This window comes from Lontra canadensis, unplaced genomic scaffold, assembly GCF_010015895.1.
Source record: "Lontra canadensis isolate GAN:19392208 unplaced genomic scaffold, GSC_riverotter_1.0 scaffold29, whole genome shotgun sequence".
NCBI lineage: Eukaryota > Metazoa > Chordata > Mammalia > Carnivora > Mustelidae > Lontra > Lontra canadensis.
The window spans coordinates 12187094-12199747 of record NW_022631023.1 but is presented as its reverse complement, the minus strand read 5'-3'; the positions used below and the strand labels follow the sequence as shown (position 1 = coordinate 12199747).

The following is a 12654-nucleotide window of genomic DNA, read 5'->3' as shown; positions in this document are numbered from 1 at the left end:
TGCGGTCCTGTGACGGAGGCCAAGCATCAATCCCCCCACTTAGCCCCCAACACCGTACGGGAGGGCTGTGGGCACACGCGGAGCTCTAACCGCACGCGCCAGAATTCTCTAGGGTTTGTCAGCTGCTGCGCCAATTAACATAAGAACCTTACAAAGTCAAATCTTGACCTCTAAAATGCACATTTCTGTGAAATAAAATGGCCTGTTAAAACCAATTAAGCAAAACACAAACGTCTAACAAAAATAGACGTTTATTAACAAGTTACAAAATCCCAAGCCCCCGCTTTGAAACAATTAAAAAAAATACAGGCTTTCTTTCCAAAGTAGAGGTCAAACCCATTTTACACAGTAAGGGTCTAGTGTAACGCCCTTTTACGTACTAAAATAATTAACACTGGCAGGAGCTCATTCACTCACAAAGCTATACACAACTCTGTAAGACTTCTCACGTGAAGAAAAGCTGAAACATCTCTCTTCACCCTCTTTTACCTGACGTACTGTATTCTTGGACATTTTGGCTTTAACATGCACAAATCTCTTCGGTGCTCGGAAGTGTTACCTCAACTTGACGTGTATTCTCTGGAGAGTGATGAAGCCGAGAGGAAGGGTCTTGCCGATCTGAACACTGAACGGGCTTGTGGCCCGGAAGACCCCCCGCCCACTACAGCTCCGACCATCCTGCGTGCGCTCTGTGCCTGCTGGTGCATTAATGAGTCAATGTCACTTGTCAGGAAACGCAGTGACCGCAGACAGAACTTCTGCATGAAAACCTTGACTCAACCGAACTTCTAGAACCTGGGGTCAGGAGGTATCAGGAGGCAGGGCATCACGCGCTGGGGACCGAGGCAGCGATGTCCTTGCAGAGGATGACGACAGCCTCCTCGTTGCCACTTAGCGTGTCCTCTGAGGCGTCACAGATCATTTGGACATGGGTTAGGAGGGTGTCTGGCCGCTGGGCCCCCAGCCAGATGTCTTTAATGTACAGAGACACCAGGAACGCTGCGGTGGCTGAGGAAGAGGTGGACAACAGAGCCATTAGGACACAGGCTACTTCGCTGGAAAACAGGTCACTTCCCCCCAATGCCCCTCCCCCCACGCATGGGGACACAGGGGCTTTGCTCAACGCCCAATGAACTGTGGCAAAAGGAGGTGAGCAAATGTTTAAGAAAAATTAATTTTGCCTTTGCTTAACTTTGGGGTTAATCTTCTTTACTCTAAAATTAATCTTTTTATTTGATCAATGTGTGTAAAATGTAAGGAAAGCTACTACAAGCCAAGTTTCTTCTTGGTTCTGGCCACCCGTGCCGAGAATCAGAATTAAGGTCTGAGGAGAGGTTCTGAGATCATTTCACATCATCTCCTCAATGGCACGGGGGAGGTGACAGGGTTTCCCAGGCCCAGACTCAACTCCCCGAAAGCATCCAGACGAGAGAAGTCATCCCCCCACTCCTGCCCCTGGGAGGTCACCTGCTTGGGCTGCTGGTTTAGCTATCCTCCCTTCCTGCTCCCCTCCCATCCCTGGGGAAAGGACGGCGGGAAGGACGGTACGTGTGCATGCCTGGGAGTGCACGTGCAAGTCCGCACACGCGTGCACCTGCAGCCACGTGTACCCCGCGTGCCCCGTGAGAAGGAAGCCGTCGCAGGAGGAAGGCTGGGAACGCAGGACGGCTGGCGCCCCGCAGTGGGCCCGAGGGGGCACTTGTGCACATACACACGGCCGCCCCTGGGCTCTCGCCTGAGAGCAAGGGCAAAGGCCTCCGCTCCCTTCACGTCCGGGGCCCAACGGCAGCTACAAGCCCGGCACCCTGGCTCGGCCGCGTGAGTGCTACATCCCGAGTCCCCGACAGGCTTGACGCGCGGCACCTCACCTGCCGTGGCTCCATCGTCCTCCTGCAAGGAGGCGAGGCAGAGGCGCTGGACCGCCGGGTGGCAGGGGCTCCGCACCGGGCCCTGGGCCGCCAGCAGCTGCAGCAGGACCTCGCTGAACAGGCAGGCCAGGCCCCGCGCGGGCCCTGCCAGCTCCCCAGCGCTGCAGAACCGGCTGTACAGCTTGAAGATGCTACTCCTCACGGCGCTGTCCCCGAGCAGCTCGGCCACGACCCCCGGCTGTGGCAGAACGTGCCTCTTCAGCCAGCCGAGCAGTCCTGAGGCCTCCGCCCTGCTCGGCGGACACTCCGCCGCCGACCGCAGTGCCCAGCGGACCGCCAGGGACATGGCAGCGCACGCCAGGCCTGGTGCAGTGCTCTCGGGGGCGGCCCCATCCGCGGGCCCCCAGTGGGTCAGTATGGACCTCAGGAGGCCCCTGCACGTCTCCAGGGCGGCTGCCTGCGGCTCAAGGTCAGCGGTCTCCTCTGCCTCCCCGGGCCTCCTCTTCCGGCCCCGTGGGCCTCGGGCTCGGGCAGGCACAACGGGCTTGTTCTTGTCCTTGAGCATCTCTGTCACCCACCCAGAGAGGAAGGCAGTGAGCCTGACGCCCTCTTCCCCACACAGATCGGGGCAGGTGGGTAATGGAGGGGGGAAGAGGGACAGGTCCCGAGCGCTGGCCCCTGCTCGGCTCCCACAGGACACGCTCCTACCCCTGGAGCCCGGCAAGAGCTCCACACCGGACCGGACTATGACGGTCACCACTGCTCTCAGGACAAACCCCATCCGTCCTCACCACAACCAAAGCCACCCGCTGGCCCTCCCTGCGAGCAATGACAGTGGCAGGGGGCGCTCCAAGCCAGGTCTCCCCAAGGATGGGGGGCCCGCCCTCGGGACCTCATCAGCTTTGGCCACGCTGCTCAGAGAGGGCGAGTGCCAGCGGCTCTGCGGGGAACATGAGCACAGTTTGGGGAACACCACACCGTCGGGTCCCGACACTCACTCAGGAGCTCCCTAACTTGGTGTTTCTCAATGGCCGATCTCAGGTCCTCCTGGAGCGTCGCGTCTCTCTCGAGGAGGCTCCATTTGTGCAGGAGGACGAGGACGTCCTTGGTGGACAGCACCGTCTCGTTCACGGTGAAGCGGTTCATGTCCTTGAAGGCCTGCATGACGGTGGCCCGGTACCTGAGCACGGAGTCGAGCGCCGTGAAGAAGCTGGTCAGCTGGGCGGACGCCAAGGTCAGCCTGTAGGGAGCCAATGTCACAAACTGAGCAAAAGCTGCCTCCTCATCCTCCAGTCCAGGACCGGGGTGGCTGGGCAATGCCACAGACCCAGAGGGGCCGAAGGTCCACCCATGACTCGGGTGTCCCTTCACAACAGACACAGGGGCATGGAGCCCACCACAAAGAATAGGAAAAAGCAAGCCGCTCCAGCAGAGGCTCGGTGGGGACCCGAGTCTCCCCTCCATGCTGAAGGCATAGAAATCTCCTGGAAACCATGGCTAACCGGGAGAGCGAGGTGGAGAGGCCGCGAGGGTCAGGGCACCAGCCGCCTGACTGAGCACCACAGGACGGCCGACTCCCCTGGGCCTCACCGCCTCGCAGACTCAGCCCCACCCACGGCCAAACCAGACCTGGGCTCCCGCAGGAAATCCGCCCTGACCTTGGAACTGAAAATTCAATACCAGCTGCTCCACACAATATTAAAAATTATTTTAAATAGGAATCAGTTCTCAAACACCAGTGTGTCTTTCAACAGCCCCGGAATAAGAAAGCGGTCTGTCGGCACTGATTTCGTAATTCAGAGCAACCAAAGACCACATGCTCTCAGATTTATCAAGAAAGTCTTCACTGAGATTATCATCCATTGGCGATCAGTTCTTCCGGCTCCAATGAGCACTACCTCCGTCCCTAAGCCAGAACTCCGAGCACACGGGCTGCATTTTCTCTAAGACAGTGGAATCTGGGGAGCAGTCAGCAGTCTGAGGAACCGAGGAGCATTATTCCAGGAGCCAGATGGAAATACTGGAATTTTCAAGGAGAGTCTCAGACAAGTGAGTCTGTGCGGGCTGGCGAAGGCAGAGGCAAGTCTGGGAACAGCCTGCCTTTCTTAGGTTTAAAGTCATGGAAAAGACGTTCTTTCTACAAGACACCACTTGAAGTGCTTGAATCAAATTATCAAGTTGTTTGCCGCTAAAAATGATCCGCTATGACACGTTTTAGGTTTCCAGAGTGTCAGGTTCTCAGGGTTGTGAAAAGGAGCCTCCCGAAGTTGAAGCAGAAAAGAAGAAACAGCTAAAATAGATTTTCTGACATCATCCACGACTGACAGCAGCCCTCGGGCCCACAGCCCCACCTGTGGAGCCAGGACCGAGGGGACCACTGAGAGGGGACGTCCACAGAGGCCCCACGCTAGGGGCCGTGATGGTAGGGCAGGCGCTTACCTCAGGTGCCTTGTGAGCGCAACGAGAACATACAGGAACTCGTTGACTACGTGCAGGGCAAGCAGCTTCTGAGGCTCCTGGGACCCTGGCTGGCAGGAAGCCTGGCCCTCCAACGCCTCTCCTTTGTCCCCCAGGTTGGTTACCCACAGTGTGTGTAGCAAGGAGATGATGTTGGACAGCAGCTGGGTCTCCAGAAACCTGCAACCAAGTACGGAATGCTCACTGCCATGACCTCTCCTTTTGGTGACTCTGGCTGGAGCAGGGGTGGGAGAGCCACGGGAAAGACTCTGCCCGCGGTGGCTGCACCTGGCAGTGGGTGGCAGGCTGGCCCCGCCCCCAGCAATCCCAGCTGCTTACCCCCACCGCAGCCCCCAAAGGCACAGCATCCAAGTTAAAACTGGGAGCCTGCCACACAAACAAGGCTTCGGCACGGGATGGGGTGCGGCGTGATTCTCCTTTCTAGCTGGACCACCCCCTGAAGTCCCAACGAGAAGAGTCTGGATTCTACTGGATTCTACTGCCCATTTCCCACCAACACCGAAGCCAGCAGCAGACTCCACGGTCTCCACCCCACTTTCTTCCCACCTAGCACACGTCTCACACACAAAGTGCTTACCTGCTCTCAAGGATGTGTAAAATCCACGTTAAAAGGCTATAGTCCCGCAGGATCTCATAGGCGGACTGGGCATCCCGGGCAGCGTTCTGCAGAATTTCGAGAATCCAATTCTGAAAACCCAAAACTAAGAGTTACTTCTCAGTACGAAAACCAAGTTTACTGGATCAAAAGAACAAGTTAAACAACATGACGGTCTGTCCCGTTCCCAGGCGGCGACAGATGAAGCTTGCCTGTCTGGGAGTGTGGTGGCGATGCTGGCCGGACACACAGACTCCACAGCCACTGCCCACCCTGGGGGAGCCCACGCCTGCGAGCCCATCCTAAGGAACCAACCCACGGGCCTCAAGTCGTGGCTCAGAAACCACATGGCCCAGATGTGAGGCTGGGAGAGAACACGGACCCACTCTTCGTCCAGAAAAACAGCTAGTGGCCCATTCTGTCCCTTCCATTTTACCACCTGGAAAGGCAGACAGAAACACGGGACTGCCCCCTGAACGGTGAATTGGGCGTTTTAGAGTTCTCCTATGCCATAAAAAATAAAAAACTATCATATCCAAATTCAGTTTATTCCGACGTGTTTCTCTCTTCTGACCTGCTCACATTTACCCACATTTTATACACTATCAGACACAAAAGCTGACAGGGCCTCAAATTAATCCAAATACCGTGGCTTCACCTAGTTACTCCTTCCGGCCACCCTTGGCCTTTAGAACACACGAGATCTTGGTCGAGGGCGTTCCCTCGTTGGCTCTGACACTGTTGGTTTTGACTCCAACTCTTGTTTCCTAGCCGAGTTTTGGGAAAATACAGCTTCTCTGCATTTAGTGACATTCTGGTGGCTCCAAAGGCTCACAGTTACTGGGTAGCTCTACTAGCAGGCCAAGCCACAGAGAAGGGGCCACGACAAACAGCACATCACCCGAGGACAGATGGCAGTGAGTGCCAGCCCACAGCCTCTACAGGAAAGGCACTCGTGGGATCTCATTTTCCCTTGTGGAAAGTCAGCTTGATGTCACATTAGTAGGTCAGTCATGTCCAGACTGGGATTAGAATGCACAGATTTCACTTGCAAATAAAACCTTCAGAAAAACGGGGCAGCCCTGGGTGGCTCAGCGTCTGACTCTTGGTTTTGGTTCAGGTCATGATCTCAAGGTCATGAGATCGAGTCCCCCATCCAGCTCCGTGCTGAGCATGGGGTCTGCTTGAGATTCTCTCTCTCCCCCTCTCTGCCCCTTCCCGTTCATTCTCTCTCTACAAACCCCAGCCCCCCCAAACCACCTTGAGAAGCAGCACAGCCCTAATGCGGTCAGACAGACTGTGGGCGCCGCCTACCTGGGCCTCGTCGTCACACAGCGGGCTGTTGAAGAAGGACAGGACGATGTGGAAGACGCCTCGCCGGGCACAGAGCTCGTAGCAGTGCCTGTCCCGCATCCCCTGCCGCAGGATCTCGAACAGCCATTCCCGTTCTGTCTTTTGCTGTAACCCAGGCAAGCAGGAGACTGCTGTTCCCGACACAGAAGCCCTGTGACCCGAGGCCCCTGCAAACCCCACCACTCCCGAGTGCCGGCAGCACAGCAACAGCCACAGCCGCAAAGACGTTTGTCTGTTGTTGGCTGTGTCGTTGAAGAGCCTCAGGATTTGACTTGGTTTCTTCAGGCCAAGTTCAAACACTGCCCTGCATCGACTCACGCAGACGGTCTACAAAATCACATTTAATACCGACCCCGGCCCTTCACCAAGGACACAGAATGAGAGTGCCATAAAACGTAGGCCTCTTAAGGACTGTTTTGAACATGTGAGAAGCCACCTAAGAATTAACACATGGCATGAGAAGCATTTCTACAAGTGAGCCTGTGTGACCTTTCGCTTTCCTGACCGTCTCGCTCCAACACTGTCTGTGCAACTGGGCTGCCGGCCGCCAACAGCACCCGGGGGAGAGTACCAGAATGACAGCAGGGGCTCATGATCCAACGGAGGAGTGTCCGGGGGCCCTCGGGGACTTCAGAAGCCTCACCTCCAAGTCTGAGCTGTAGAAGAACTGGTAGAAGCCCGGAACTTTGCTCATATTCAAGTACTCGTGTGACAGCAGGAACTTGTTGATCTTCAAGTACATGTGGTCCTCTGAGAACAAAGGCAGACAGTCGCTCAGATCAGGCCCTGGCAGGACCCCCACACTCCGCTGGAGTTGGGGAGCAGGAGCTGGGGTCAGAAATCCGTACCCCCCATGGAGCTTTTGCATCCTTATTCCGATTCTCAGTTCTTGAAAACCAGACTGCAGCAAGAAGATACCCGGCTCCAGGCTGCACATGGTTCAGAAACCACGGAGGGTGCTGCCCCGCCCCCGCCAGCAGCCCACCGCATGAGCTCTGATCGGCTGGGATGCAGAGGGGGGCTGGCGCCCACCCCGACTGGCCTCTAGCTGAAGGGCAGTGTCCCAGCACGGGAGCCTCAGATGCCCCCCCCCGGGTCACTCTGGGATGCAATGAGGCCGACGTGGACACACGCCTCCTCCCCCTGCTGCCTCCCACCCTCTGATCACCACCTCCGACCTGTCCTGACTGCCCGGATCCTCGGAGGCCACCCCCTGACCACTGCTGCCTGTGCTCCCGGCCCTGACATTGGTCTGAGATGGCACAGGCCGGACCAATCACCATGGTCTCTGCTAGGATAGTTTCTCAGAAGTATCTCTTTCTTTAGAGTCTACAAATGACTGATTACGGTCTCTCCTGTAATTTCTAAAAGGAAAACCATAAAATAAAAACTATACGGAGAAGACGGAAACTAGATCTGAATTCTAACAGCAATGCGACTGGAGAGGACCTGTGGGACCCTGGACAGGCTATCTGACATGGGGGGCCTCGGATGGGGGGGGCTGCTTCTGTATCTGAACGAGACCACATGACACAGAACCCTGTGACCCCAACACAGCCAACACCTGTCCTCAGGCTACCTTGGCAGTGATGCCCATGGCCACCGCGCAAGGAGCCGTGTGTTCTCGGACCCAGGCCAGCACCTGCATGGTGACGGCTTCCAGGCCAAACACCTTCTAGCTCAGGACCCACGAGCTGTGCAGACTCTCACTTCCATAAACAGACCCACAGCTGCTGTGGGACAGACTTCCCGCATCAGGAGCCCTGCAGGTACAGGATCCCCGTGCCCCCTCACAGCAGCCCCGGGGGGCAGGTGCCACGACAGGCGTGTCCTGTGGCGTCGCACGCCCACAGCAAATGCGAGGACACATCCCACGCCCCCTCACACACACTGCTCTGCGCTGGGCTTCCTCACTGGGCTTCTTTCTGATCTCAGCCACGGCGCCCAGAAAGAGCTTCCTCACAGCCACGCTTTACTCACTGCCCGTGCCCGCGGGCATGCACGCGGCTCACTGTCAGAGCACAGCGTGAGCCGGACACGGCCTTACTCGCACATGCGGCGGATCACGCTGGTGGGATTAATGCTGACATGCGGACATGCGGTGGTACCTGGTTTCAAAATCTGCGAGGCTGCTTTGGCAATGAAGAGAGTCAAGGTAAAGGTGAGTCTCATGTTCTGAGTTCGGATCCCATTCCGGACTACATCCAACAGGTAGAGTAGCTTAAAACCAGGAAAACAGAAGAAGGGGGGAAAAAAAAAAGAATTTTCAGAACTGTGACCAGCCTGTCTTGCACAGCTGAAACACAGCTCTGCCAGGCGGCCTACTCTTCCCATCCCAGGGGCCACCAGAGATGACGCTCGGAATGGCAGTGTCCCTGATCACTTCCTCGAGGAGTTGGGCACGTGCCCAAGGGCAGAGAGGACAAGCGAGGCTCCTCCTGTTCCCTGCCGCCCTGGAGCCCAGGCTTCTGGGGCTCGGTGTGTTCTGGTAACAGCTGCCTTAACCACTCAGTTCAGACCAAAGAAACTGAACTGCTTTGCCCACCTACACACAAGAAGTGTTAGGAAGGGGAGAGCTCTCTCAGTCTCCGTGAGGGCTGCAAACCAGAGGTAACCCCCAGCATCACTCCCTACAAGGGAATGGACCTAGGTTCTTTGTCAGCAGTCTCCTTCCAACATATTTCTATGCTCCCCAGAAATGCTGCTACCAGACCCAGCAGAAAGCCAGCTCCAGAGGTCCGCCAGGACCCTCAGCCCCACTCACCTGGGACTGCTCTCGGAACCGCGCCCCTTCCAGCTGAGAGTAGTAGGCCGCCAGCACGTAGTAGGCCGCAGCCCGCATCTGGGGGTCATAGCTGCTGAGGGCTGCGACAGTTAGGCCCAGAGCATTGGAATCCAAAAATTTTCGACAATCCACCACAAATTCTATGGAAGTAAAATACAGCATTAAATCCACACACACAAGGAATGATCGTGATGCTTGTGTAACATGGGGAATTTCCTTTTGCATTTTGCCAACATTAGCGATGAACACACACATACGGAATGATCACGATGCTTGTGTAACATGGGGGTTAAGTCTCCTCTTGCCAACATCAGCTATGAGTGGGAGATACAAGAAATGTAAGTATCTCCAGCTCCCTTTAACTTCTGCTGAAGTTGGATTAAAGCCTATCTTCCCCTGCACGGCAATAACCCCTACTTGCAGCTTCTGGAATGCTTGTCAATCCCAATCGGGATTATTTCATGACTTCTCACAAATACTCAACGAGCCAGAGAAGAATGAGGTGCCATTTAGACCTGAGACACGAGATCCCTGGGGAACACGACTGGGGAGCTGGCCGAGAAAACCAACTTCCTGTCTCTACCCTGTTCAGCCCACAGCTTCTGAATTCCTAGCCACAAACACCACTAAGGAAAATATGAAAGGCAGGGAAGCTGGAAAGTTTAGCCAGGGCAAACCTGTCTGACCTGGCCCAACCATTTTTTTTTTTTTTTAAGATTTCAAAGATTTTATTGACTATTTGACAGAGAGCTACAGAGAGACAGCACAAGCAGGGTTGTGGAGAGGGAGAAGCAGACTCCCCACTGAGCAGAGAGCCTGACTCGGGATTCCATCCCAGGTTCCTGTGATGGAGACCTGAGCAGATGCTCAATTGACTGAGCCACCCAGGCACCTCCGACCCATCGATTTTAGTAAAAACCTACAACCCCTTCAGGAAATGACGTGACCGAGAGAGAAGGTCGGATATACACAGGGACCCCCATGACCACGACTTAAAGGGCCTGATTACCAATAACAAAATTCAGGACCCTTAGAATCCTCTTTAATAAAGATCTAAGGCTTTTTACAACATAAATACTGTCACAAATTGTAAGATAAAAATTGAAGAAAAACCTTAGAACAGGGACAGGTCACTGTGTTTAAAAACAACTAAGCGGCAGGTTTGGTCATGGCAATCACCCACGCGGACGCTCTGTAGACCGAGGGACTGGGGAGCTGGTGTTCCTGTTCAATCGGGAACCCAACACAAACCAACGGAGGTGACGACCCCCAGTGCACCATCTTGGAATGTACTATCGATTAAAGAAATGCCACCAGTGTTTTTAAAAAGTCAAACTCTTTTTTTCTTCTCTTCCTAACGTTAGACTTTTAAAAGGTAATTCTGGCAATTAAAAAAACCTGATAATCAACAATAAGAAGAAAAACCGCAATAATCAGCTACTTCTCTATAATTCCAACAGTTCCACAAGCACAGAATAGTTTCCAAATGGGTGGCCGCCCACGAGCACAGAAATCCCTTTACACCATAAAGTGTCCTTGTCCCTCGGAAGTGGCAGACCTCCCTAGACCTTCCACCAGCATCTCCCCTGAAGGGTGACTGATGGGGGCACAGATGCACGCACACAGTTCCCTTCCGCTTTCTCAATGTTTATCAAGGAATAACCAGGATTTCCACTTCCACAAGACAGTGGCAGAAACCTGAATTACCTGTCCACCAGAAGTGACTAAAAACTAGAAACGAAACAAGGTTTTTCAAGACATTGGACCTGAGGCAACAAATGGCCGTGATCTCCAAGAGAGAAAACAAGATGAACCTTCTGATCATCCCAGCTCGAAGCCTGGAGATTTCTAGGCCAAGGCCCAGGGAGGACAAACCCAGGTAGAGACTGAAGAATGCTGAGTTGTGCAGACAAGAGCACCCGGCTGGGAGGCCAAGGTGGCCAGAATTCACTCAGGAGAGTCCCAGGGAAGAGAGCTCCAGTCCCAGAGCGCCACTCGGCAAGAGTGTATGAGGAAGCCAGCCGAGGCTGAGGAACAGGGACAACCCCAAGCTCGTGCCTGCCTGGAAACAGTTCCCGTCCCCACCAGCCAGGGCAAAATCCTCCCAGATCACAGGGAAAAGGGAGACTGCTCAGAACGATTTAATGTCAGCTGTGGGGCGAAGCTTGCCCTCGACTAAAACGCTGCTTCGGTGCCACCTAACAGAGATTCAAAGCAAGAATGGAAGGACCAGACCATTTCTAAGTAGCTCAAATGTGTCCTAGAGCAAAGCTCAAGAACATTCACAGGAATATAAAAATATCCAGGATGAAACAAGATAAAATTCACAAGGTCTGGTTTACAATAAAAAATTACCAGACATTCAAACAAGCACGAATACAGCCCACCAGAAGAGGAAAATCCACCCTGTGAAAAGGATTCAGATATGACAAAGGTAACAGAACTACTGTTGTAGTTGTTGTAACTACTTTTATAACTACTACAACTGCATTCTGCATGTTCGAGAAGCTAGAGGAAACACTGAGCATGTTAAATGGACATACAGAAGATATAAGAACTCAAACCAAGTTTCCAGAGGTGAAAATTAAAATGTTGGAGATGAAAAATGCACTGGAAGGGATTATTAGCAGACTAGACATTATAGACAAAGAGGTCAGTGAACTCTAAGACAGCAACAGAAATGATCCAAATTGAAACGCACAGAGAAAAAAAAAAAATTGAAACCTGGAACAGAACATCATGGAGCTGTGGGACAATTTTCCGGCAGGCTAATATATGTGTAATTAGAGTCTCTGAAAAGTTTCAAGAAATAATGGCCAAAATGTTTCCAAATTTGACGAGAACTATAAACCTAGAGAGCCAAGAAGCTCAATGAACACCTCAAATATACGAAAATGAAGAAAATTACACTAAAGCACATTCTAATGAAACTGCCTGAAACCAATGATAAAAAAATATCTGCAGAGCAATCACACAACATACAGAGACACAAAAGTAGGAACGATGGTAGATTTCTTTTCCTTCCTTCCTTCCTTCCTTCCTCCCTTTCTTTCTCTTTTTTTTCCTTCCTTCCCCCCTTCCTTCTTTCCTTTTCTTTCTTTCTTAAGTAGACCCATGCCCAGTGTGGAGCCCAATGCAGGGCTTGAACTCATGACCCTGGATCAAGAGCTGAGCTGAGATCAAGAGTCAGATGCTCAACCCACAGTGATGCTGGCCCCTGACAGCAGATTTCTTGTTAGAAACACTGCAATCCTTGGGGCGCCTGGGTGGCTCAGTGGATTAAAGCCTCTGCCTTCAGCTCAGGTCATGATCCCAGAGTCCTGGGATCGAGCCCCGCATCGGGCTCCCTGCTCAGCGGGGAGCCTGCTTCCTCCTCTCTCTCTGCCTGCCTCTCTGCCTACTTGTGATCTCTGTCTGTCAAATAAATAAACAAAATCTTTAAAAAAAAAAAAAAAAAAAAAGAAACACTGCAATCCAAAATCAAGTGGCAACATCTTTCAAGTACAGTAAGAGGGGGAAAAAAAAACCTGTCAGCCTAGGATTTTATACCCTGTGAAAACCATTCAAAAGTTAAG

At 53.3% G+C, this 12654-nt stretch overlaps 1 protein-coding gene across 1 annotated transcript in view; it reads right to left on the bottom strand.

The window, feature by feature from the left end:
* Window positions 1-683: 683 nt before the first annotated feature.
* The window catches only part of URB1 (URB1 ribosome biogenesis homolog), a 68561-nt gene continuing 56590 nt past the window's right edge, over window positions 684-12654 (bottom strand). The window contains exons 31-39 of the mRNA XM_032865434.1: window positions 9059-9219; window positions 8403-8514; window positions 6938-7044; window positions 6256-6399; window positions 4924-5033; window positions 4308-4505; window positions 2867-3108; window positions 1869-2435; window positions 684-1008 (exon numbers count right to left, since the gene is read on the bottom strand). Coding sequence (XP_032721325.1) covers window positions 827-1008; window positions 1869-2435; window positions 2867-3108; window positions 4308-4505; window positions 4924-5033; window positions 6256-6399; window positions 6938-7044; window positions 8403-8514; window positions 9059-9219 — 1823 coding nt within the window. The 3' untranslated portion in view covers window positions 684-826. The remainder of the gene's footprint in view (window positions 1009-1868; window positions 2436-2866; window positions 3109-4307; window positions 4506-4923; window positions 5034-6255; window positions 6400-6937; window positions 7045-8402; window positions 8515-9058; window positions 9220-12654) is intronic.